The sequence below is a fragment of the Mustela putorius genome, unplaced genomic scaffold, assembly GCF_011764305.1.
Source record: "Mustela putorius furo isolate JIRA1106 unplaced genomic scaffold, ASM1176430v1.1 tig00000129_pilon_pilon_pilon, whole genome shotgun sequence".
Lineage (NCBI taxonomy): Eukaryota > Metazoa > Chordata > Mammalia > Carnivora > Mustelidae > Mustela > Mustela putorius.
Window position 1 is genome coordinate 12,344,346 of NW_025421290.1, and position 27,617 is coordinate 12,371,962.

General features: G+C 37.3%; 1 protein-coding gene and 1 long non-coding RNA gene across 3 annotated transcripts in view; one reads left to right on the forward strand and one right to left on the reverse strand.

Moving 5' to 3' along the window:
- The first annotated feature begins 32 nt into the window (after nucleotides 1–32).
- PSMA3 (proteasome 20S subunit alpha 3) lies at nucleotides 33–25,886 on the forward strand. The gene is made up of 11 exons (XM_004738846.3): nucleotides 33–190; nucleotides 4,017–4,099; nucleotides 12,278–12,401; nucleotides 15,067–15,168; nucleotides 15,247–15,320; nucleotides 17,503–17,575; nucleotides 18,353–18,418; nucleotides 21,477–21,523; nucleotides 23,861–23,928; nucleotides 25,226–25,290; nucleotides 25,735–25,886. Exons 1-11 carry the CDS (start codon nucleotides 170–172, stop codon nucleotides 25,777–25,779), a joined length of 768 nt encoding a protein of 255 aa, XP_004738903.1. The 5' UTR covers nucleotides 33–169; the 3' UTR covers nucleotides 25,780–25,886.
- LOC106005876 overlaps nucleotides 14,877–27,617 on the reverse strand; it is a 33,170-nt gene continuing 20,429 nt past the window's right edge. The window contains exon 4 of one of the 2 annotated variants that reach the window (XR_006603692.1): nucleotides 14,877–17,316. This is a non-coding gene — a long non-coding RNA (uncharacterized LOC106005876). Of the gene's footprint in view, nucleotides 17,317–23,055; nucleotides 26,750–27,617 lie in introns of those variants that run through there. The other variant, XR_001179579.2, reaches the window with a different exon arrangement.

The following is a 27,617-nucleotide window of genomic DNA, read 5'->3' on the forward strand; positions in this document are numbered from 1 at the left end:
TTCCCACAATCCTCTGTTTCTCGGGCGGACTTGGAGAACGAGCCACAGAGGAGAAGGGTATTGGTTGAAAGAGCAGCCAATGAGAGAGCCTGTTACTAGTCTGTGGGCTGTGGTATTGTGGGAGAGCTTTAGGCCTTGAAGCCCTTGGTCTCTTGGAGATTTCAGCGGGATGAGTTCAATCGGGACTGGGGTGAGTTTGCTGTGTTTTAGCGTACTAGCCTACGGATTAGCGTCGAAGGGAGATCGCACAGACCTATTGGGGTGCGCCGCCCCGGGGTGCGCCGGGTCTGCCCTCGGCCAAGTGGGCCGCTTCCAGTTGTCTGGTGACCGGCAGTCTTTCCTGCGCTAATTTGTAGGCCCTCATTTGCGGTGACGGTAACCTGAAGCTTTTCAGCTCAGGTGTAGCGGGCTTGGCGGCGCAGCAGTGAGATTTTGGAGCCTTTTTGGGTCGCTGAGTCACTTTCTTTAGCCGCTTAGCGAAACCGAAAGTGGAAACTCGTGGAGCATGTTGTAGCGAATGAAGGGTTTGGGCTATAGTGAGCTTCTGGAGAACCACTGAGGCAAGGCGGCTTGAGATTCCAAGGTCTGAGACGGAGCTTTCCACGGACCGTCCTTGCGGGTCCCCGGGTGCTGCTGACTCATTGGGCCTTCCCTGTCTTGCCTTCGTGTGTACTGACCGTCCGCTTAGTAGGTAGCGCTAATAGAAAAGTGAATCTGAAGAGTCCGTTACGTTTTTCTTTTGTCCCAGCTTTTCCTGTACAAATTACTTAACATCACTTGGAGAGACCATACCGTAAACATTTAAATCATTAGCCAGGGATTTAAACTGCCTCTGTTAATAGACCCGAGGGTTTTGGACTTGGACTTGTTAACTTACTACTTTCCTGTGTTAAACGTACATACGCAGTCTTGCTTATTCCTTTTATGTATTTTTCCATGTAGAAAATCTAGTTTTTCTTTAGAAGTATTGGTTGTGTGCACTAGAGGCATTGAATAATGGGTTTCTAAATTCATCAGTTTCACTTTAAACAAGATTTTGATACTCAGCATTAAGACCAAGATACTGGTTTTCCGAGTTTGATAACGGGCGATTTACGTTTTGAATGGTTTAATTCATCTGGGTATGAGATGCTAAGATTATGTCATAACATTTTTAAATTAGTAAATGCTCAGTTATGAATGTTGTAGCAAATTGATTTTGCAACTCTGTTAATACTGCCTTCAGGGGCGACTGGGTGGCTCAGTGGGTTAAAGCCTCTGCCCTCGGCTCAGGTCACGATCCTGAGGTCCTGGGATCGAGCCCCACATGGGACTCTGTGCTCAGCGGGAAGCCTGCTTCCCCTCTCTCTCTGTCTCTGCCTGCCTCTCTGCCTTCTTGTGGTCTCTGTCTGTCAAATAAGTAAAAACTTTTTTAAAAAAACCTTCAGTTAATAGTGTTTCACCCTGAAAACCCTTTAAAAGTACTGGATAAGTGTAGACATGGGAGGTATTTTGGTATTACAGTAGTAGAGTTAAGAATCTTCATTTAATAAATCAGGAAATTGAGACTCCGTAAGCACCACTGTTGAAGGCATATCTTTGGTCTTCACTTCTTCCAAGAACTCCCAAGTATGAAGACCTGTTCACTTGACATTTTTCTCCATTTGATGTTTTGTGTTCTTTTTTTCCTTTTTAAGATTTTTAAATTTATTTATTGAGAGAGAGTGAGCGAGAAAGAGAGCGAGCCCGAGAGCACAGGCAGAAGAAGGAGAAGCAGACTCCCTGCTGGGCAGGGATTCCCAACGTAGGGCTCTATCCCAGGACACCAGAATCAAGGCTTGAGGGAAGGCGGAAACCTAAGGGATTGAGCCACCCAGACACCCCACCACTTGGTTGTTTAATAGGCATTTCAAGCTGCATGTCCAGAATAGAGCTCTGAGTTTCCCTCCCCTTGTTATTTTGCATCTTCTACAGTTTTCAGCTCAGTGAATGGTCCAGTTCTAATTGCTCAAGTGAAAAAGGTCTATGATTCACGTTTAATTTCTTTATGTTACTTTTTTAGCCAATCCATTAGCAAGGTTTTTTGTTTTGTTTTGTTTTAAAACTCTCTTCTCAAAATATTGTCTTTATCTCTTACCACCTTTGGGATACTTGATTGCGCTTCCATCCTTGTTCTCTCTACAGTTTGTTTTCTAGGTGAAATTAAAAAAAAAAATTAGATCATATCTCCCCCTCGACCCTCTCCCCCATCCAAGCTTAAACTCCAGTGACTTCCAGTTGCATTATTTAAAAAAAGATTTTATTATTTATTTGCGCGCGAGAGAGAGAATGAGAGGGAGATGTCAGAGGGAGAAGCAGACCCCCCAACCCCCACTGAGCAAGGAGCCCTATACAGGACTCAATCCTGGGGCTCCAGGATCACGACCTAGGCCTAAAGCAGTTGCTCAATCAGCTGAGCCACCCAGTTGGCTCCCTTCCAGTTGCATTTAGAATAAGATTCGAACTTCTTACTTCAGCCTAGGAGATTCAAAATAGTTTAGTTTTTTACATGCCTCTGATATGATTTACTCTTCTCTCCACCATTTAGTGCTCAAGACACAATGGCCTATTTCTTTTCCCTCATTGTGCTAGAATTATTTCTACCCTCCATATCCTAAATGGCTAGTTACTTGTTATTTAGGTCTGGCCACGCCTAAGTAATTAAACCTGGCTGCTCTAGCAAGGCCTTCCTTGATCAGGTAGTCTGTACTAGGCTCTCAGACTGCTACTTCACCCTGTCTTATTTTCATCATAATCCTTTTTCTGGTTTACTGCTGTACTTCCAGCTCCAAGATTTGTGCCTGGTTTCATTTGAAAATGAAAGACTTCAAGAATGATTAGTCTTTATATTCCCTTATCGTTTAATTTATATTCCCTTATAGTGTAATATATTATATATATTACATATATAATACATATATATTACATATATTACATATACAATATTAACATGTAATAGATGCTTATTAAAAGTTTGAATGCTATAGCATATTTTTTCTCTAGGGTTTGTTAGTGCTGCATCAGTGAATTAAAGATTTTATTAGAGAGGGAGAGCGCTCCCAAACTGGGGAAACAGCAGGAAGGGGCAGGCAGAGGGAGAAGCTGGCTCCCCACCCAGCAAGGAGCCTTATGTGGGACTGGGTTCCAGGATCCTGGGATAATGACCCAAGACAAAGGCAGATGCTTATTTGACTAAGCCACCCAGGAATCCCTTAAGCATCCACCTCCTGGTTTTGGCTCAGGTGATGATCTCAGAGTCCTGAGATAGAGTCCCTTGTCAGGCTGTGTATTGAGCGTGGAGCTTGCCTGAGAGTCTCTCTCCCCACCCTCATGGTTTCTCTCTCTCTCTCAAAAAACCAGAAAACCAAAAAACAGAAACAAAAAACCCAAAACCCCCAAAACTGGGAATGTAGAATGCATTGGGAATCCAGAGAACTCATTTTATTCACTTTATTGTGGTGGTCTGGAACAGAGTATCTCCATTTTGTACAAAAATGAACTTTGTGTTCTGTGTGAAAAAGATTTTGACTTTACCTGGGATTTGTATCTATTGGCTTTTCTTTTTAAATCTTATTTTTAAGTTATCTCTGCATACAACACAACCCCATGATCAAGAGTTGCATGCTCGGCTGACCAAGCCAGCAAGGCAGTTGTCTATTGCTTTTCAATAGCAGAAATCTAAAGTAGCTTTTCTCTTGGCTGCTCTTGCTGCTCTGACGTGCTTCCTTTTCTTCAAAGCAAAATCTTTGAGATTTAACACACATACATTTCTTTCTTCTTTCCCCTGACTTCCTGTCTTTCTGTTGTAATTTCTACACCCCAGGTGGGGCTCAAACTCACAACCCTGAGACTAGGAGCTGCATGCTCTACCAACTGAGTCAGCCAGACACCTCTTAACATGCATTTCTGATGTGTAAGCCATTTAGAAAGAAAGGTGGTGAGGTTATTAACTGCTAGAGATACATAATTTAAGCTTATTGTTGCCTTTTTCTTCCTAGTATGACCTGTCAGCCTCTACATTCTCTCCTGATGGAAGAGTTTTTCAAGTTGAATATGCTATGAAGGCTGTGGAAAATAGTAGGTAAGAAACATTGTTGTATTTGGAATTTATCATGTTTTAACATAATTAAATATCTCCTTTTATATATTTTTGGTAATTAGGCTTTGTTATGTCACTCTGGCACACAAAATAATAGGAACCCTAAAATAATCTCAGTTTATTAGTCATTTCCAGATCTCTTTTCAGGTCAGATCTTTCCTATATTTCTGGTTGGTTCTGAGAGTATCCACTTAGACATTCTACTGTGTTTCCAATGTAGTGTATAAAACCAGATTCATTATCATCTTTGCTCTCCCATTTTCCTTTTTGAAATTCTTGATTTATATCCTTATTTCCCTGGCCATTGAGTTTGTTACTTTGTTATTTTATCTTTTATTTTTTTGTGTTTAAAAAGTCCTATGCAGTTAGTCGCATTTGTCCCAGTAGGAATTTTTTTTTTTCCTGTTCTGGGGCCACGCTCCAAAAGGTACAGGAACACTAAGATATCTTCCATGTCTTCCTTCCTTCCTTCACTCTTTTTTTTTTTTTTTTTTAATTTTATTTATTTGACAGAGAGAGCACAAGTAGACAGAGAGGCAGGCAGAGGGAGAGGGAGAAGCAGGCACTCCACTGAGCAGGGAGTCTGATGTGGGGCTCGATCCCAGGACCCCAGGATCATGATCTGAGCTGAAGGCAGTTGCCCAGCCGACTGAGCCAACCAGGTCCCCCCTTCACTCTGTCTTTTTTTGCTTAGAGTAATGAGCCAAAATGATTCCTTGGTTACCCGTGTAACATCTTAGTTAAATTATTAGCTTGTTGACAAATTCTGTAAGTACTTAATTGAAGAAATTTTGGAGTTATATTTATGTGATCATTATATCTTGGAATCTTTGGGATGAATTAAAAGACTTTTTAAAAATAATACATTTCAGGGGCGCCTGGGTGGCTCAGTGGGTTAAGCCGCTGCCTTCGGCTCAGGTCATGATCTCAGGGTCCTGGGATCGAGTCCCGCATCGGGCTCTCTGCTCAGCAGGGAGCCTGCTTCCCTCTCTCTCTCTCTGCCTGCCTCTCCATCTACTTGTGATTTCTCTCTGTCAAATAAATAAATAAAATCTTTAAAAAAAAAAAAAATAAAAATAATACATTTCAGGCGCCTGGGTGGCTCAGTGGGTTAGGCCGCTGCCTTCGGCTCAGGTCGTGATCTCAGGGTCCTGGGATTGAGTCCCACATCGGGCTCTCTGCTCGGCGGGGAGCCTGCTTCCCCCTCTCTCTCTCTGCCTCTCTGCCTACTTGTCATCTCTCTGTCAAATAAATAAATAAAATATTAAAAAAATAATAATACATTTCATAATATCTCATTCACATCTCTTAAAGGATTTTTTTTTTTTTTGAGGGGGTCCTAGTAAACAAATGGTGTTGGTGTTTGAACCCAAGTTTTTCCTTATAATGAAAACTTATAACTTAATCTTCCCCTTTTTTTCTTGTGTATATTACTTTCTAGGTGCATACTTTGATAAAATAGTTATGAGTAGAGGTGGAGTAGGGAAATATTTGCAGAACTTTAGAAAAGTCCACATTTAATACTCTGTGCTAGTACCAGTTTCTGCTTACACCTTTAAATGTATGATTATGGAAGTTTCATGTAGTGGAGACTGTCACTTGTCTTTGCATGTGCTCACACATAGCAAGCCCTCAATAATTAATGAATAAATGTTCATTTTTTATGCCATCCTTTGGTTAAAAGAAGACATGGATTCTTAGTGGCTTATGAAATATAAAAATTTAGGAAGAAATGCATTTTAAGTCTTTTTATAGGATTTGTAATGAAGCTAGTTTATTTTGTGTTTAATGTTACTGTTTTAGAGATACTGGTACTTATAAGCTGTTGTTGTCTGATACTATAATAGAAGTAAGGCTGAAATGTATTTGTCACTGTCATGTAGAAGTTTGATAGAGTTCAGAAGAAGAATGTCAGAATCAAGAAAAAAAGTTGACATATTTTCTTCCTGTTGTTAAGGTAGGCCCTTAGACCAAAGAGCTGCAGAAAGACTCGGAAAAAGTTACTGTTTTTCTCTTCCTCTTTTGCAGTGTTGCATTTTCACTGGTTTATAAAGCTGGAAAAGGAAGTCTTGATTGAAAAGAACTGGAGACACCATATGTAATACAAAAAATTGAGACTAGTTTATGAGGATCTGTGTATTTTAGGAATTTGTTTTCTGTAAAGTATTTATAAATATGGTTTAAAATAGTGATAGTACAGCAAATTAATTAAAAATTAAAACATAAAAAAATGAATTTCTTTTTCTGCATAAGGAAAAACCAGGGAAATTCCTCCTTTTTTTTTTTTTAATATTTTATTTATTTATTTGACAGAGATCACAAGTAGGCAGAGAGGCAGGCAGAGGGGAGGAAGCAGGCTCCCTGCTGAGCAGAGAGCCTGATGCGGGGCTCAATCCCAGGACCCTGAGATTATGACCTGAGACGAAGGCAGAGGCTCAACCCACTAAGCCACCCAGTCGTCCCCTCCTTTTAAAAAAAAAAAAAAGATTTTATTTCTTTATTTGACAGAGATTACAAGTAGGCAAAGAGGCAGGCACAGAGAGAGGGAGAAGCAGGCTCCCCGCTGAGCAGAGAGCCCAATGCAGGTCTTGATCCCAGGACCCTGAGATAATGACGTGAGGCAAAGGCAGAGGCTTAACCCACTGAGCCACCCAGGGGCCCCAGAAGTTCTTCTTTTAAAGGGGTTGATGTAGCCTGGTATAATAGAATATTAAATGAAGATCAGAAAAATGTGGATTTTCCTTTTAGCTGCTGCTTAATGGAAATAATATATAGGGTGCCTCTATTTGGTCCTCTGAAAGTTATTTTTGTTTGTAAAATTGGGAGGTAGACCTTTACCCTGCCTTTACTTTACCATAACAATGAAATATATGTAAAATCATTTGGACAATTTTTAGTCCTGTTTAGGCACAGAATGTAGAAAATCATAAAATTAGATTGTATATTAATTTTCATAATAGTCCGACATTTAAGTTAATAGTTAGAAAATGTTTAGCCAAATAATTTAGGATTATATTCTGGCAGTGGGGAGCAGAGGGAGAGGGATAGGCAGATTCCCTGCTGAGTGTGGAGTCCGACACAGGGCTAGATAGATCCAGGACCCTGAGATCATGACCTGAGCCAAAACCAAGGATGGGACACTCAACCTACTGAACCATCCTGGTGCCCCGGCTATCTTTTAAGCATAGGAAGGAACTACTAAAACAAATAATCAGTGACCTACAAGTGAACACTTAAAAGCACTTTATTGACGTGTATATACCATGATCATAACTATTTTATTTTATTTTATTCTTTATTTATTTATTTATTTAAAAAGATTTTATTTATTTTACAGAGATCACAAGTAGGCAGAGAGGCAGGCAGGGAGAGAGGAGGAAGCAGGCTCCCGGCTGAGCAGAGAGCCTGATACAGGACTCGATCCCAGGACTCTCAGATCATGACCTGAGCCGAAGGTAGAGGCTTAACCAACTGAGCCACCCAGGCGCCCGATCATAACTATTTTATCAAAGTATGCACCTAGAAAGTAATATACACAAGAAAAAAAGGGAAAGATTAAATTATAAACTATAATTTTCCCCATTAGTTTCATTGAGGAGCCCAGGTTCTGAAGGATTGTGTAGTGTAACAATGAGTGTTAGATTGTTTGGAATAAAAATTAAAATTTTGATCTCAGGACCCCTTTTTACTTGGGGAAAAAACCCCAAAACACCAGAATCCAAAATATTGAGGACTTCAGAGAGAATTTCTTTATTAGGCTTTAGTTCCATCAATATCTACCATGATTAGTGAACTTTTATTTATGCATGTTATTCGATCTGTCAATATTTATCACATTAGAAATTAAAACTGAGAAAATAGGGATGCCTGGGTGGGATAGTTGTTAAGCATCTGCCTTCGGCTGAGGCCATGATTCCAGGGTCTTGGGATTGAGTCCTACATCAGGCTCCCTACTCAGTTGGGAGCCTGCTTCTCCCTCTGCTCCCGCTGTTTGTGCTCTCTGACAAATAAATAAATAAAATCTTTACAAAATAAAAACAAACAAAAAACCCAATAAAACTGAGAAAATAAAAAATACTTAATTCACTTTAATTACAGTTGTAGAGGTGCCTGGGTGGCTCAGTCATTGGGCATCTGCCTTCAGCTCAGGTCCCATGGTCCCAGGATCCTGGGATTGAGCCTTGCATTGGGCTCCCTGCTCAGTGGGAAGCCTGCTTCTCCCTCTACCCCTGCTTGTGTTCCCTCTCTCTCTGTCTCTGTCAAATAAATGAATAAAAAAGTAAAATAAAAATAAGTAAAAATAGTAAAATAAAATAATCATAGTTATATGTTAATGTAAGTAATAAATTAACATTAAACTATTTAATTTTAAAATTAACATAATGTATTATTTGCTTCCGGGGTACAGGTCTGTGAATCATCAGTCTTACACAATTCACAGCACTCACCATAGCACATACCTTCCCCAATGTCCATAACCCAGCCACCCTATCCTTCCCCTCCCACTGTCCAGCAACCCTCCGTTTGTTTCCTGTGATTGAGAGTAAACTGTTTAATATTAGTAACATTTTAAATGAAAAGTAACTTTCTACAGCATAAAACAAATGTTGGGGAGAAGACTGGCATTGTTCTACATTTTTGTAAATCTCAGTGGTTAATTGAAGCTTAATGTAAGACATTCTCATTATCAGCTTCAATATGTTGTTACTTTCATTGAAGCCTGTGAAGCAAATCAGGCTTTATACAGATGAGTAGGTGGAAAGTGAGGCATATTTTAATAGCTTTTTCAGATAATTATGGATGTTGTTTTTTGACACTATGCCAAAATTGGACAAATAATAGCTTTTTAAAGGTTAGTTGCAGCGTGGTGTCTGAAAACTTAACGATGAGCTTTTCGTAGTTTTACATTAAAATCTGTTAGTCTGTTTTGCACTTCAGATGTTTTACCCATGCATGTAAGTTGGTCATTTGGAAAATACTGGTTCACTGTGCTATGACAGGTTGTCCAAATATGATATTTTTTAATCTATCTATTGGAATAGTCAGTTGGTCATTTGGAAAGTATTGGTTCACTGTGCTATGACAGGTTGTCCAAATTTGATATTTTTTATCTATCTATTGGAATAGTCAGAAATGTCACACTTGTTAATATCACCACTGTTCTGATTATATAAACTGTAAGTTTTGGGACACCTGGGTGGCGCAGTGGGTTAAGCCTCTGCCTTAGGCTCAGGTCATGATCCCGGGGTCCTGGGATCCAGCCCCGCATCTGGCTCTCCTGCTCAGCAGGGAGCCTGCTTCCCTTCCTCTCTCTCTGCCTGCCTCTCTGCCTGCTTGTGATCTCTGTCAAATAAATAAATAAAAATCTTTATTTTAAAAAAATTGTAAGTTTTGGGGTGCCTGGGTGGCTTAAGCCTCTGCCTTCGGCTTGGGTCATGGTCTCGGGGTCCTGGACCAAGCCCTGCATTGGGCTCTCTGCTCGGCAGGGTCCTACTTCCTCCTTTCTCTCTGCCTGCCTCTCTGCCTACTTGTGATCTCTCTCTGTGTGTCAAATAAATAAAATCTTAAAAAATAAATAAATAAAAATTGTAAGTTTTGGGAAATAGACAACCTCATGGTGATGAATATATTTCCTAAAATTCCAATTTACGCTTGAAAACTTGAGTCTTACCACAGGCAATAAAATACTGTCCATTTTCCCTCAAAATTGATAGGCTTATTTTGTTCGTTCTAGGTGGGAAAAAAGTCTGCCTTATACCTAATAACTGTAGTTTGTCTGACATTGATGTTTGTAAAAACAAGTATTCTCTGAAAAAGTTCACAACAGTTTTACTAGTACTTTTTCCTTTAGGCAACCATATTTTGATGTTTGAGTACCTTTCATTTCATTATGGTAATAATAAAAAGACCAGGTACTCAGGGGTTGTTCCCTAGTAGAATTATTGCTTTCTTTAAATATTAGAATAGCGGGGTGCCTAGGTGGCTCAGATCGTTAGGCGTCTGCCTTCGGCTCGGGTCATGATCCCAGGGTCCTGGGATTGAGCCCTGCATTGGGCTCCCTGTTCAGCGCGAAGCCTGCTTCTCCCTCTCCCTCTCCTGATGCTTGTGTTCCCTGTCTCACTCTCTGTTATGTAAATAAATAAAACCTTTAAAAATTAGAAAAAAAAATTAGAATAGCTTTTAAAAATTACTGCTTTCTCAAGGACATTCTTTTTTTTTTTTTTTTTTTTTTAAGATTTTATTTATTTCTCAGAGAAAGAGAAAGCACAAGCAGGGGGAGCAGCAGGCAGAGGGAGGAGTAGGCTCTCTGGAGAACAGGGAGCCATGAGCAGGAAGCCATAACAAGACTCAATTCCAGGACCCCAGGATCATGACCTGAGCCAAAGGCAGATGCTTAACTGAGCCATTCAGGCAGGACCTTCTTAAGAAATTTTTTTTAACTGTGAGAGTTTTTTGTTTTGTTTTGTTTTGTTTTTTTAAATGTGAGCGCATAGCAATGAAGAATACAGTGATTAGTAGTTCACTACTACCATTTGTTTCACTGCCTTGGTTTGTGTTAAAGTGCCAGCAGTTTTACCCACTAACACTTCTCTGTTGTACCAACAGTGCAAATGTCCATATAGTGGAAAAAAACAAATGGTGTCTTGTATTCTTAAGAAAATAATTTTGAGGCGCTCCTAGGTGGCTTAGCAGTTTAACCTCTGCCTTTGGCTCAGGTCATGATCTTAGTGTTCTAGGATCAAGTCCTCCATCAGGCTCTCTGCTCGGCAGGGAGCCTGCTTCCTCTCTTTGCCTGCCTCTCTGCCTACTTGTGATCTCTCTCTCTCTTTCAAATAAATAAATTCTTAAAAAAAATAATTTTGACTTCTCATACCCCCTTGAAGGTTTTTTCAGGGATGTTCAGGAGGTTCATAGACCATATTTTGACAACTTGTAGTTTGGAAAAAGAATGTTTTAGATTTAAATAGTGAGAATGATGATGACTTGGAATAATTAGGAAAGGCTACCTGAGGCTATAGAGTTAAGGTCAAGTGAATTTGCAAAAGTTTGTGGAGAATTATTTAAATATGCAGTGGTGAGGAGGAAGTGTATTTTAGAACCGTGGATAACCTCAATAAAGACAAAAAAGCAAAAGTGAACATAAGGTATTTGGGGAATGATAGTGAGGTTGAATTCAGTAGAATGTGGGATTTATAATGGGAAACTTAATAAGCTACAAATGTAATTTGTAGATTCTCAAGAATTTTGAAAGCTGGGCCAAGGAGTTTAAACTGAAAAGGGAAGCCATTGAGGATACCTAAAATGTGAGGGAAGGAGTATCTGAAATTTTTTGTGGAATTTATGTGGTTCTGGTTGTTTCTCGTCAGAATTCCCTTTTTATTAAAATGATTAGTAGAACAAAGTTAATGATGTATTTTTATCTTGAAATGGTAGAATATAATTTCTTCACATTTCATTTAAGACATTAAGATCCATTTTAAGAAGTTGTTCAAAATGTATATTATATTCTTTTATATACTTATAATAAGCAGTAGTTGTTGTAGAAAAAGCAAATTAGCGAAAGAATTCTAAGCTTTCCACCTGGATTAGTTATGTTAACTTTTGTTTGTATATAACCTGTCTTTTCTAAACTAATTTTTTTTTTAAAGATTTTATTTATTTATTTGACAGAGCGAGAGATCACAAGTAGGCAGAGAGGCAGGCAGAGACAGAGAGAGGGGGAAGCAAACTCCCTGCTGAGCAGAGAGCCCGATGCAGGGCTCGATCCCAGGACCCTGAGACCATGACCTGAGCCAAAGGCAGAGGCTTAACCTACTGAAGCCACCCAGGCACCCCATAACTTGTCTTTTCTATGCATTTTAAATGGATGAGAATTAAGTCAGCATTTGTTACAATGTGTATCCAGACACTCTGCCATTCTGTACATATTTTGATGTCATGATATGCTAGGTTTTCTGGGGGTCATCTGGTGTTCATTTATATAGACTTAATTTATCACACTGTAGGTTGTCCTCTTTCTAGTTTTCAAATGTATTTGCTTTAACGTATTAACATGTAAAAAATTAAATGTTACCTATCCGTATGTTTTTTTTTAAACTTAACTTAGGAAGTTTTTTTAATTTTCAGTTAAAAAAATTGATTTTCTTCTGCTTGTTCCAGTACAGCTATTGGAATCAGATGTAAAGATGGCGTTGTCTTTGGGGTAGAAAAGTTAGTCCTTTCTAAACTTTATGAAGAAGGTTCCAACAAACGACTTTTTAATGTTGATCGGCATGTTGGAATGGTAGGTCCATTTAAAAAATGTTCCTTTTTGCCTTGTCCAATTTGTTGTGAAGTCACTGTTTAGAATATATTAAAATGTAATTTTAAGATAACCATTTATTTACGCTGAGGCAGAAAGAGATGAGAGAGCAGCCATAGAAGTAATCTCAGAGAGCTACTGGCTTGTGAACAGTTCACTAAGAAAGGTAATGTTCTTATAAATTGACTGGAGACATATATGAGAAATCAAATTGCCTTAAGAAAAGGGAGGAGAGGAAAAAGGTGGGAAGTATGTGTAGAAAAGAGATCTTGGCAGTATAGGTAAGGGGTATGCTTGAGAGGCATAGAATCTTTAGCTTTTCATCTCTCTTGTGGGAATCACTGTCATATTGAAGGTGTTATCAGGTAGAGAATACCTCACTAAAAGGTGGAGCACCAAGAAAGGATATTTAAAGAAAGGAAGAGCGAACACATCCTTTTTAATAGCTTCATAGACATCACTATTTGTTTTGTGGAGTCTTGTTACATGGAGTCTTGAGTGACTGCTTTGCATAACTGCAGGTGAATCCATAAATACATTACTGGTATATACTAAAGTCATTCTATATAGATGTTAGACTTTGCTCAGTCAGAACAATAAGGAAAACGAGTAATGGAGTGATTCTAACCCTCTTTAGTGAGAAGGCAAGGAAGAAAACGTGTGTGCTAGAACCACTTCACATAAATTATCTTGTTTAAGTCTGACATCCCAGTGAAAGTAATATTAATCCCATTTTTATAGATAAGAAAACAAGACTCACAGCTGGTAAAGAAATAAAATGGGATCAGACTTGGGTCTGCATGGTCTGCATGTTATTTCAGAGTCTACTCTGCAGGGTGAGATCTTATAGGTCCCACTTATTCTGCACTTATTTTTTATATTTATAAATGAGATGTGTTACACACGAACACCAAAGGACCAATAAAATATAAGCAATAAACTATAAAGCTATAGATAATTTTTTTTCCCTGAAAATATATTCTCTCTAGAACAAATTTGTTATTGCCATTGAAACTGACACGGCTTTTCTTCTGTCATTTTGGACCACTGTATTTATTTATTTTTAGAATTTTAGTTGATACACAATGTGAAACTGGTGTGCTTTGATAAAACTTGCCAGATTGTAACCCAGCTGCTAGGAGGGAACTAGTGAATTATACATTCTTTCACTTAATAAAAACAAACTTTAGGTAGGTGTATTTTGAAAAAAATCATGTATGCTTAAAGGTACTTTAGTGATGGGAAAACTTTGTCTTAGAAATTTATGTTACGTTTGTTATTTAAAGCCAGGAAACTGATGCCATTCCTTATAGCTGGAATGGCAAAACATCACCTGTAGAAGAGGGTTGGAGATAATGAAGGGTTAATATTCTGTCTCCACAGTTGTCACAAGTGGTTTGAGGATTATTGGACTTCACAGTAAGCTTTCTACAAAGCAATAGAAGATTCTTTAAACGGTGAAATTTACTGGCTGGGTAACTTTAGGGAAGTTACTCTAAACGTAACCGCCTCACCTCAGAAGTAGGGTAAATAGGACCTACCTCGTAACAGTTGTTACAAGGTTAAAAATTACTAGAATGCTTAGCATGTGATAAATACTATGTATTAGAAATTTTCATCAATACTACTACTAATAGCACTGGCAAAAATGTCATTCTGATATCACTTACTTTTAAATTCTGTAAATTTCCTAAGCAGGTGGTTTCTGGACTTTCTTGATTCCCAGGACTAAGTGTTTCAGTAATATTTTTTTTAATTGCTTTCCTGCACCAAAAGAAGTACTGAATGGTTTGGATTATGCATTTAGGTCTCAATAACTTGGTGTTTATGTTCTAAAAACTTAGTAGCTGTAAGAGAAAAAATACACATACAATTATAGAAAAATATTTTTATTTTTAAATAATCAAACTTCCTAATGTGCACTGCACAACTTCCTAAACTTTGGAATCAGATTATGTGTGTCTCTCCCCTCCATTTCCTGTTCCACATGGATTTTTGTGTGGTACTTACCTTTTTATCATAGCAACCCAAGTGCTCAACAATACAATGGCATTATAAGGAATACAGAATGATCTAATGTTGAAACTGTGAACTACTTCAACAACTGTATCCCCCAAATTCCAAATGTTCTGTAACTAGTTCACTATAGTGCCCTAGCATCTCTCAGCACATGGTTTGGAAACTGTAGTTGTAAGCTATCAGTCTTGGAAGATGTATGGTTTGTCACCGGAGTTTATAATAGTCAATAAGCTGAAAAAGATTTGAGGTTGTGCCTTTTAGACCAAAACTTTCAGTAATTTGAACATAGAACTGCTTTAAATAGACATCAGTCCTGATCTATTCTGGTTGTTGCCTATTTATAGTGAATTGGTAAACTGGGATACATGAAGAATTATAGAAATATTCCTTGTAAATGTCATCATTCAGCAAACAATGAAATCACACTTGGTAAATTTCTGAATTTTAATTCCATACTTTTATTTTGATCCCACCCAATCAGAATGCCAGAATGCCTTATAAAGAGCTTTAAGTCAAATTATTTTTAGTGGTGATGCTTGTTAAAATATTAAGCCTACAGTAATTACACACTTTCCTTGATTTGTGATAGGAATGTATTTATCTACTAATGGTACGTACTTTCTTCCAGGCAGTAGCGGGTTTGTTGGCAGATGCTCGTTCGTTAGCAGACATTGCAAGAGAAGAAGCTTCCAACTTTAGATCTAATTTTGGCTATAACATTCCATTAAAAGTAAGTTGATAATATGTTGAGCCTTTTGAACAGTAGTAGAAATTTGCTGATAAGCTCTTCTGTTTCTTCCCCTCATAGCATCTTGCAGACAGAGTGGCCATGTATGTACATGCGTATACACTCTACAGTGCTGTTCGACCTTTTGGCTGCAGGTATGAAATTTTGTGAGATTCAGTCAGATCCATACTGTTTTCCCCAGTTTCTTAGCTTTTTATACCCTTAGAAGTGTGAGCTATCACCAAGAAGTATTAGGGCAATGATAAAATAAAACTGTGTACATCAAAACAAAAAACTTTGAATAGTGAAAAAGACTCTACAGATTTGAAGTGATAATAAAACAGAGAACTCCTAGTAATAACGTTAATCTGATTATCATACATTCTCTGGAAGAAAATGGTCAAAAGGTATAAACGTTCAAATTAAGTGTTAGAGATATACAGTATGATGACTATAGGTAACAATGCAGTGTGACTTACGGGAAGGTTGCTGAGTACATTCTAAGAATTTTCGTCACAAGGAGAAAAGTTTTTTTCTCTTTTTTATTTTATTTTATGAGAGGATGGATGTCACTAAACCTGTTGTTAGCATTTCACAATACATGTAAATCAGACCATCATGCTTTACATGGTAAGTGATGCATGTTGGTAATTTCTCAGTAAAACCAGAAAAAAATTCTCTGGTGTCAGACCCCAGCATTCTCAGGATACAACAAACTGACTTTAAATATATTCTCTTTTGACATTAGAAGGTAGCCAACTAAAGGGAGATTTCAGTTTTCTCCTTAATTTCCATCGGCTACACTTACTTTAAGCAGTTAGGTGCAATGCTCTTAATTGATGAAGTGCTGGTATTTTTATTTTGGGGGGAAAGCTGAGATTCGATTGAGTCAAGACACATGTAAATATTTACATAGGGCTCAGAGACCTATCATCACTCTAGATATTCCTAAAAAGACATGTTTAGTTTGTAACATTAAAGAAATAGTCCTTTTTGATCAAAGTAAAACATTTACTAATATCTCATTGCTTGCCACTGTTAAAAGGCTATAGAAAGTTTATCATCTATAGTCCTGCCTTTCAGTTGTTTACAATCAGTCATATTTAAATTACTGAGGACAGATGTTAGAGAAAACCCGTTTTAGCCAGTAAGTTAAGCCTGCAGACATTTTTTATATTGTTGTTCTTAAGGTTCTCATTTAAATTACATTGAAACACTTTGCTTTCAGACTTCATAGAATGCTTTTCCACTTCTTTTAACCTTTGAACGCTCTGAATTCATCATTTCTCTAAGGGAGTAAGAATAGTGGAGAACTTTTTCAGTAAATATTGAACATATACTATGAGTTAGTCATAGATATTTGTGAGAGGACAGGACATAGGAGTATGTTTTCATTGATAGCTTTATAGGTGATAGGATATACACTGACTATAGTGGGCCCAGCACCACTTAAGGAATGGCTGCTTCCTTGGAGAGATGGCAAGGAAAAGAATGTGAGATGTAGGTGGAATGGTAAGAGTATTTCATGAAAAGGGTATTAAACTACCTGGGCATTTCAGGTAATGCTGAGGTGGTCAGGATTTGTTGGTGTGTAGGAGGGGTACTGAAGATGTAGGAAAGGGAAAGGCCATACAGAAGTCTTTGTTCCATACCAAGGAAAACATTGAAGGGTTTTTAAATTACAACCAGATATATATTCTGAAAGATAAGTTTTATGGAATATGGAAGGAAATGATTGTAGGGCTAAGAACTGGACAGCTGGGTGTTATGGTAGTCTATACATGAACTGATACATAAGATGAAGCTGGTTTCTTTTCTACTTCGAGGGTAAACTAAATCACAGTTTCAGAAAATCACTGATTTATGTGATTAACAGCCTAATTTTAATTTGTTGAGCATATAAAAATATATTAAATCAGTTTGGATTGCTGTAGAAAAAGAACTGGAGGAATATTGGGGAATACTCAAGAAAGAATGAGGGGTGTAATAAGAGTTTGAGGCAGATTAAATGTATCCCTCTTAGTTTTGTTATCTTGGCTTTTTCATGTGTATGCCTTCACCTGTTGGGCCTTCTCATTGGTTTTCCATCTGTCATTACTTCTTTGTCTTCACTGCTGTCTTCCCAGGAAAGTTTCATCAGCAAATTTAATACTAAAGAAAGCCATATAAATTTTGAACAGTTTCAAGTATGTACTAGTCCTTATTGAAATTACCTGATCAAAGTATTTATTATGAGTTATGTGTATTAGTTTATCTTAGAAGGTATTGTATGTTTACTGAATTTTTAATATTTTTATGGTATTAAGGACCATGGTTTAAACTATTACTTTCATGCAGTTTCATGTTAGGGTCTTACAGTGTGAATGATGGTGCACAGCTCTACATGATTGACCCATCAGGAGTTTCATATGTGAGTAATTTTAAATCATGAATTTCTATTTTTAGTTTAATGGTATCTCATTAGCATGTAAACCGTGTATTTGGATTATATAAAGTTTCTTTAAAATTAATTCAAGAAAAGTAATAGTTTCTTATTTATCATTAATAATAGCCTATAAATATGAGGCAGTGGAAAGATTTATTGCTTTCAGTGTGCTGTTTACAGAAACTGCATTTCAAGATGTGGTATTTCCTTTATTGTGATAAATACTAACAATGTCCTAAAACTAAAACCTTCCTTTAAAAAAAATGATTTTAAATGGGATTTCTTGCATCTTTACTTATGTCTCTTCTGAGATATTTATGGTTTTTACAAATTACAAAAAAGACTTTATATTTTGTTATTATATATAAGTACAAATGGGAATCCTTTCATTTAAAAAACTTTTTCAGTATAATAAATGGTTTAGAGTATTGAATTATCTCAATTTCTTTTTGTCATAATGCTAAACGTTTTTTCATTCCTAACCTCAGAAACATATTTAGTTTATTAAGTATAATATGTAATGATGTTAATTTTTCTTGTATAGAACCTCTATTAAAAATAAGCCACATTATTCTAGAATTTTTTTTGAACCCCCTGGTGTTCATTGGATGTTTTGTATTTCTCTGTACTTACTTTTGAAAGTCATTCAGCATCCTTTTGTTAATCTTTAAATAGACAGTCATAGCCACTAATGATTTTAGGATAGTATATCAATTTAATTGAATGATATCTGTAATTTTTGGTGTGTTTTTTTAAAAATAGGGTTATTGGGGTTGTGCCATTGGCAAAGCCAGGCAAGCTGCAAAGACAGAAATAGAAAAACTTCAGGTAATTTTAATTCTTGAATTTTCCTGTAATATCATCCTCATGTAGTGAACTCTTATCACCACAAATAAAACCGTTTTGTTTAAGGATTCATAGAGTGTGGTTTGCTGTTCTGAGCAGAGTTTTCTGAATTTAGAAACTAAGAAATCTGGAGAATTTCATATATATATATCATATATATATGTGTGTGTGTGTACATATATCATATACATATATATGATACCTGTAAGAGTTGTGTCATAGAGCCATTTATAATTACAGCTACTGATAAACCTGTTAATCCAGAAAAGTACATATGGAAATTTTCATATAATTTCATAATCCTTGGGGCACAAGGGTGGCTCAGTCAATTAAGCATCTGACTCTTGATCTTGGCTTAGGTCTTGATCTCAAAATCATAAATTCAAGCCCCAGACTGAACTCCACACTAGACATGGAGTCTACTTTAAAAAATAATAAATAATTTCAGTGCTTGAGGCCCGTTCATGGAGGGAGCTCTGTGAGCCTTAGTGTGAGAATTCTGGTATTTCACTATTTCATTTCTTCTCTGGATCACAGCTTTTGTCTGTGCAGTCTGTGTCATGGTGCTTCTATTTCCTTTGTTCCTATCTTGGTAAGGCATAAAACCTGTTATTGCTACGCACTCTTTGTTCCCCCAAGAACCATAATTTATTAGTGTAAAAAGTTTTGCTTTAATGTGATTTTCTTTTCAGCCAAATTGATCAACTTAATGTTGAAACAGTATTTGCTCACTCTTGCTTATCAGAAACTTCACTTAAAGGCATGTGTGTGTGTGTGTGTATACATACACTTGAAAATACAGTATTTAGAGTATCTATCCTTCTGTCTTTCTGAGGTTAAATCCTAACAAGATACAGGAATACTAACAAATCCTAGCTAAGAATGGAGAAACATTGCTTTAATTGAGGAACATGTATGTATACTTAATGACAAAAACATGCTCTAAATCAGAGGTCAGCAAACTATGGAACGCTGTCTTCTTTCTAAAGTTTTATTGGAACACCGTCACAGTCAGTCAGTCCCTGGCTGCTTTCACACTACGAAAGTATTGTTCAATAGTTGGAACAGAGACCAAAGACCATATGGACCATATGGCTCTGTATAGAAAGGAGTTTGCCAGACTGCATTCTACGTCATTGCTCTGGCTTTTCTTATGTTGCTTATGAAGAATGTTATGTTATGAAATAAAAATTTCATGAACATATATAAAAATATAATTGTCATTTAAAATACGCTTTTTCAGGGGCGCCTGGGTGGCTCAGTGGGTTAAGGTCTCTGCCTTCGGCTCAGGTCATGATCTCAGGGTCCTGGAATTGAGCCCCGCATCGGGCTCTCTGCTCCTCGGAGAGCCTGCTTCCTCCTCTCTCTCTGCCTCTCTGCCTACTTGTAGTCTCTGTCTGTCAAATAAGTAAATAAAATCTTAAAAAAAAAACAAAAAACAAAAACGCTTTTTCAGGGTGCTGGGGTGGCTCAGTCAGTTAAGCGTCCAACTCTTGGTTTTGGCTTAGGTCATGATCTCCTGGATAGTGAGAACAAGCCCCAATTTGGGCTCCATATTCAGTCTGCCTGGAGATTATCTTAGTTTGCTCCTTCCCCACACTCCTGTGCTCTTTCTCAAAAAAACTAAATCTAAAGAAAAAATAGGCTTTTTCAAAAAGTTTGCTTAAATTTGCCTTTATTATAACATTAATTCACTCATCATACATCTTAACTATAAAGGGAAAAATATGAAGAGATATTGGGGAATCTATGCCTATAAGGGGAAAGATATGAAGGTACCTTTTACTTCACCCCCAAATTAACATGAAAAAATGTGTAAACATCAGAAAAGATAATAACACAACTATCTCCATGTACATTGAAGTTATTTTCCTGTTTTTGTTTTTAATTTTATTTTTTCAGTGTTTTCAAGACACAGCCAGTGCTCCATGCAATACGTGCCCTCCTTAATATCCACCACCAGGCCCTTCCACTTCCCACCCTATTTTCCAGTTTTATCCATTTGTTTTTTTCCTGAACTATTTGAAACAGTTACAGTGACACTATATCCCTAAATGCCTCAGTGTTCATCTCTGTAGATTATCATTATCACACCTAAGATATCAGATATTTAGTCTACAAACTGCCTCAGTATTCTCAAGGATCATTTTGTAACTTTTTCAAACCATGATATAATTAAGACTAACACTTCGAATTTCAATTATATCTCTTCTATATCTCATTTGAATTTCAATTATATCTCTTCTATTTTAAGTCTTACCCTAAAGGAGGGTGGTGCTTGGGTAACTCAGTTGGTTAAGCATCTGCCTTCAGCTCAGGTCATGATCCCAGGGTGCTAGACTGAGGGAGTCCTGTGTCAGGCTCTTTGCCCAGCAGGGAGTCTGCTTCTCCCTCTGCCCTTCCCCATCCCAACACCTGCTCTCCCTTCCCCTTTCTCTCTCAAAAACAAGTAAGTCTTACCCTTCTCCCAGTACCAGTTTATTTTTTCAGGGAAAGGGAGATCTCAAGCTGGCTCTGAGCGCAGAGCCCGACTCGGGGCTTGATTTCACCAACTTGAGATCACCGCCCAAGCCAAAACCAGATTTGGACCTGAGCCACCAGTACTAATTTTTTGAAGCCCATGTCAATTGTTTTTGTAGTTAGTCCCACATACTAGGTTTGTGTATTTCCTGACAAGACTGGTATTTTTTTTTTTTTTAAGATTTTATTTACTTATTTGCCAGACAAGAGATCACAAGTAGGGAGAGAGGGGTTGCGGGGGTGGGGGAAGCAGGCTCCCTGCTGAGCAGAGCGCCATGTGGGGTTCAATCCCAGGACCCTGGGATCATGAAGAGAGCTGAAAGCAGAGGCTTGAACCCACTGAGCCGCCCAGGTGCCCCAAGACTGGTATTCTTAATACAGTATTATGGTTTTGATTTTTTGTCTGAGACCCTATGTCAAAAGTATGGGTTATTGACAGTTGTGTAAAGAATCTGAAAATAGTTAATGTAAGTGGAAAGTTCTTCTTTTGACTCATGACTCAATATTTTATTTTTTATAGATGAAAGAAATGACCTGCCGTGATGTTGTTAAAGAAGTTGCAAAAATGTAAGCTGGAATTTTAATTATCATTGACAAAACTATTTCATTTAACCTTATACATTAATTCTAAAGGCCTGTTTTATTTTGAAATAATGTCATGCCAGATTTTTAGAAGTTGAGTTTAACGTTCTAAAAAATCTCAGTAAGGAGAATACTCATATTTCAAATGCCAGTGAATGGGATGTGAAAAAACAACTTTTGACAGAACTATGTAGGTAAAAGAATTCAAGAGTAGGAGGATACAGTGTGGACCTCTAGGAGCTTCATTTGCTAGTTCCTACTTTCTCAAATCTCAGAAGTCCCAATAATAGGAATTTGGTTTACAAACTTTATTTTAGGTTGACAGTTATTTCTACACATGAAGCTGGCTCCTTTATATGGTCAGTTTTTTGGGGGGCAAGTATGTTAATCATAAAGGCTTTTCTAAGAAGATGAGAAGAGTATTTCAGTACATTTAAGAACAGCTTTAAGAAACCCTGAAGTGGTTCATGTTACATACAGGTACTTAGTGTAGAATGCTTGTGTGACTACAGTATGTATCAACTAAGTCCATAAACCTGAGTGGAATGCTTCAGAATTCATGATTCTTCCAGATCAAAGAATGTAGGCATGGGGTATTTAAAAAAAAAAATACAGTAAAACGCTAGTTTTGCGGCCAGCTTTTCAGATTTAAAAATAATAAACATACTATTCCACATTAGAACAAAATTGACATGGTCTAGGCAGTAGTTTGTGCAGATGTCTCAGGTTTTATAATTCATGCGAGAAAAATAAAGTCCTACAGGCTCCATTACATATTTAAGTGGTATTCTTAGTATCTTCTAAAACTGATAGTTGCAATAACATGCTTAAGTGTTTTATGATTTTGTCACCATTCTTGCTGCTGCCATATTATCTCCTCCCTATCCCTGTTGACCAAGAGACCTTTCTCCTCTTTCCAGTTGTGAAGCAGCAGAACCTATTCTGTGATTGTCACTTAACATGAGGAGCTCTGGGAATTATCTTACAGTAGAACCATTTGGAAGATAAAAGAATCCTCACTGAGTTGTACAGCAGCTTATTAGTACTATTTTTTATTAAGAGAGGGACAGAGCAGAGGTAGAGGGACAGAGAGAATCCTATGCAAGGCTGCACACCCAGTGCAGAGCCCAACTTGCTCAGTCTCACAACCCTGTATTCATGACCTGAGTGGAAAACAGGTTGGATGCTCAACTGAGCTACCCAGGTACCCCTGTACAACAGTTTAAATGTGATAAATTCCATTTCCTGCACTGAGGAGTGCTTCTGGAAATCAGCCCTTACCACACCCTTCTATGTTTAGATGTAACAGTAGACACTAATTAGTTCCATGTAGGAAAACCTTTCCCTTATCATTTAATAAAATGGAGCACTGTGTATCTTTTACTTAGTCTAGAAAATTAAGATGCTTTCTTGTTCTATAGCAAGGCTTTAAAAATATCCTCCAAAGTAAAGTGTGTGAAAATGTTAGGAAAGGTAAAATAAGAAAGCTTTGCTCTGGTACTTAATTTAATGTTGTGACAGTGCCTCTTTTTTTTTTTTTTTTAAGGGATTTTATTTATTTATCTGAGATCAGGGCAGAGAGGCAATTGAGCCTCTCAATCCCAGTGCCTCCCCCCCCCTTTTTTTTTTTTTTTAAATTACAGTTTGGCATGTATTATAATTTGAAGCCCAGGTTAAGGGGCATATAGTTCTTATAAAATGGATAAGGGGTTTAAAAAGATACCTGCTAAGAAGCTTCAGATTGAAGAGACCTCTAATAATTGCAAGCCAATAATTTGTTTTAAAAATCATTTACTGAAAGGAATAAACAAATATCCTGAAAAGGTACAGTTGTAATAATGGCCTTTTCCCATTTGAATCTGTGTTCCTTTTGAGGTATCTTTTTGAGTTGTGTGTCTACAATACAACACTATCAAACAACGTGGGTTGTAAACACTCCTTTGTAGTATTTAATTTTATATCCATCTCTGTGTATTGTCTTTTCTTTTTAAAGACTTAATTTATTTTAGAAACAGAGCAAGAGAGAGACCTGGGGAAGGTCTGGGGGTAGAGGGAGACTCTTAAGTCCTGGTGCTGAGTATGGAGCCCATCTATCCTATGACCCTGAGGATTACGACCTGAGCCAGAATCAGGAGTCTGATGGTGAACTGACTGAGCCACTCAGCCTATATTGTCTTTTCTAGGAGTGTTCCTAAATATAAACTGTAATGTGTCTATAAATTTTATAAATATTTGTGTTAGGGATGGGTGTTTTAATTTGTGCTGACTAGGTACATGTTTGTAATGACCAAGTAAATGTTAATTTTCCCTTTTGTGTTCTAGAATTTACATAGTACATGATGAAGTTAAGGATAAAGCTTTTGAACTAGAGCTCAGCTGGGTTGGTGAAAGTAAGTTATTTTTGTACATTTATTTGCTCTGAGTCATCTGTATCAAACAATTTAAAATTGGGGGGGCTTTTTTCCTTTTTAAAAATTAAAAATAATTTGGTAATGACATGTATGTATAGAAAAGTACGTAAAGAACAGCTGAATTGATGAACTGTCACAACATGGATATTCTCATGTAATCACTGTTCGCTCTCTGGTCAAAAAGAGACCAGTTCCCTTAGATTCTTTGAATTTATAGTTCTGTAGCTTGTCCCCAAATGTAACCACTACTCTGAATTCTAACTCATAGTTTTGCCTATTCAGTTTTATGTGAGTGAATTATACAGTGTATATATGTACATAGTATATATATTCTTTTATCCCTGATTTACTTAAGCATTATTTGTGTAAGTCATGTGTGGTGTACAGTATTTGTTCATTTGCCTTGCTTTATAGTATTTTGTTGTCCAAATACCACACAATTTATTCATTTCTTCTGATGCTGGTTAGTTGGGCTCTTTCATTTTTAACTATAGTGTAGCTGTGGATGTCTTGTGTAATAATTTTGGTACACAAATGTAGCATTTCTTTGGAAATATACCTAAGAGTCGAATTGCTGAGTCATGAAACATGCATAAGTTCAAGCGCAGTGGGTAGTACCGAAGTATGTTTTACCGCTCAGTGCCTTTCTAATATAAAGCAGTCCAGAACAAATTTACAAGGTAGTTATTTTTGAAGGGGAAGTTCTGCTTAATAGACTAATGTACTTTTCTGAAGCATCCATTTACTGAGAATCACCATTTTTTTCTTGCAGTATTAACCATGGATGGGGTTTCAAAAATTAATAAAAATTAATCATGCTGCACAATGCTCAGAATTTATCATAGCATCAGGATAAATCATTGTATAATTTACTTGTTTCCTTAAGAGCTAAATTTGGATAGATTTAATCTTACGTGGAGAAAACACAAAAAAGACTTCTGAGCTTGTTGTATTACTCACAGTACAATTTTTTAAAAAAAAGATTTTATTTACTTATTTGACAGAGAGAGACACAGCAAGAAAGGGAACACAAGCAGGGGGAATGGGAGAGGGAGAGACCTCCTGCCGAGGGGAGAGCCCAATGCAGGGCTTGATCCCAGGACCCTGGGATCACGACCTGAGCTGAAGGCAGACACTTAACGACTGAGCCACCCAGGCGCCCCAACAATTTTTAACACTAGATGGATTATACCTATGGATTGGGTAGTTAATTGTGTTGGAAATCACAATGTAGTCGTCATTTCTAATTCATTTAAAAATCTGGCTTAATTTGCAGTAACTAAAGGAAGACATGAAATTGTTCCCAAAGATATAAAGGAAGAGGCAGAGAAATATGCAAAGGTAAGCTACAGCATGTGACAATTCTAGCTAAAGGTATGAAAGTAAGTGTTGAATAATAAAGGAACTTGGTTGATTTCTGTTAAATAACACTTAAGAGTTGAACTGAACAAAGGTTAGAAATTTTCTGGCTTATCTTCAGTGGGGATAGGGTTGCCCTGGTTACAAAAATGTTGTATGTGAAAATGGTTAAGGATTTTTCAGGACATTTAATGCTTTCATATTGTTTCATATTGAAACAAGAATATTTCATATTGTGTGTTCTATCAAGAATATAGTCAGTTGATTATTAGAATAAGATGCACTTAATTACCCTTTTCTTTCCTTGGGTAGGTTATCTTAAGTCATTGTTCATCTTCAGTTATAAAGAATTTTCAATGACAAGTGCTTAATAGATTCAGGTTGTAACAATATTAAAAATTGATTTTAAACACTTTCTCTTAACAGGAATCATTGAAGGAAGAAGATGAATCAGATGATGATAATATGTAACATTTCAGCACCTATTTTAAATTTCTAATACAGTCCCATGTAATAACTCTTTAGCCCTGTGGATTATCTACCAATTTTCATTAAATTTTTGTCTTGTAACAATTGAAGTTGGTGGGAATATTTGAGTACATATTTATTTACTTGGTATTAAAATGAAGGTTTATGCTTACTGAAGATACTGTAAAAAGCAGCTTTGGAATCATTAATTCAAAGCTCCATTCATCATTCACCTAGAATGTAAAGATCACTTATTGTTGGTTTTGTGCAGTTAAGTCCCTACCAACTCAGTAAGTATTACTTGATGCCATTACCCAGTTTTGTATTTAGTGAAATGATAGCTGGTCATCAGCCACAGCTAACCTTTATTTTTTTTTTTTAAGATTTTTAATTTATTTATTTGACAGAGATTACAAGTAGGCAGAGAGGCAGGCGGGGGTGGGGGGCAGAAGTAGGCTCCCCGCTGAGCAGAGAGCCCAATGCGATGTGGGGCTCTATCCCAGGACCCTGCAATCATGACCTGAGCTGAAGACAAGAGGCTTTAAACCACTGAGCCACCCATGTGCCCCAGCCACAGCTAACTTTTAAGTGTGACATCCAAGAAAGATGTTTTAGGTTGGAGAAGGTTGGTGAATTTATTCCCCCTTTCATTTTGGTGAAGAGTGGATTTAAGGATCCAGAAAGTCTCTCTTCTGTCACTTCAAAAATTTCATGGTCTGTAGAGTTCAGTGAAAGTACCCATAATTTATGCAATGTAAGAAGTTAGAATATAATCAGTATTGAGGCCACCAAGAACTATCATAACCTGACGGCAGTACTCAGAGAAGAAGAAACAGTTTGTAACTTAGGCCAAGTATGTCAGGTATACACACCCTTTACTGGGCTCATGCCAGTATCACTCCAACTGCTGCTTTCCTAAGAAGGTAATCTACTCACTGAGTTTGGCAGCAGGATACTGCTGGACTTTGAACATCTGTGAAGTTCAAATAGCAAATCATTATACATGAATAGCTAACTACTATACAAACAACGTAAAACTATTATCTCATTATCATGGCTTTTATGTAAAATTACACACTACATTTTATAATTTACACATTTAACTAGGAATGACAAACACCTAAACAGTATTAAATTGGATCTATCTATACACCTAATCAGTAAGCTGACTATCCCTAAGCCAATCTAATGGCCATTCTATACATTTCCAAACTATGAATGGCACATAAATATTCTATTATGCTGTGAATATATTTGTTTTTAAATTCACATCAGTATAGGGCACCTGCCTGGCTCAGGTGGTAGAGCATGTGACTCTACACTTCAGGGCTGTGAATTCACATCCCAAGTTGGGCACATCTTTCTTAAGAAAAAAATTCACAACAGTATAACTTACAGTGCCTTAAAAGAACAGACAGCAATAAACCTAAGTTTAAACAGATATGAAACTATAGATGCCATAACATCACATAAATCTAAAACTGTATAACCAGATACACTTGGTTCTTTAACTATTACAAAGCAGTTGTCTTATATATGTATTCTATATGGGGATTAGTAATTTAAATTTAACATTGGGAGCACCTTTAACTGCACTGTAGCAATACATTTAGCCTCGGGAGGTGGCGGGGGGGGGGGGACGCTGGTACATTTTACTTTGATAAGACTATAGGGACACAACACCTGGGTGGCTCAGTCAATTAAACATCTGCCTTCGGCTCAGGTCATAATCCCAAGTTCCTAGGATCAAGTCCTGGCGGGCTACTTGCTTAGCAGGTAGCCTGCTTCTCCCTCTGCCTGCTGCTCCTCCTGCTTATGCTCTACCTCTGACAAAACAAAAA

Excerpts from the sequence above, each read along its gene's own strand:
- PSMA3 (XM_004738846.3), top strand. The coding sequence starts at position 170 with ATGAGTTCAATCGGGACTGGG. Across the intron at positions 191-4,016 it reads TGAGTTCAATCGGGACTGGG|TATGACCTGTCAGCCTCTAC; the intron begins GTGAGTTTGCTG and ends TTTTCTTCCTAG. Across the intron at positions 23,929-25,225 it reads GCTCAGCTGGGTTGGTGAAA|TAACTAAAGGAAGACATGAA; the intron begins GTAAGTTATTTT and ends CTTAATTTGCAG.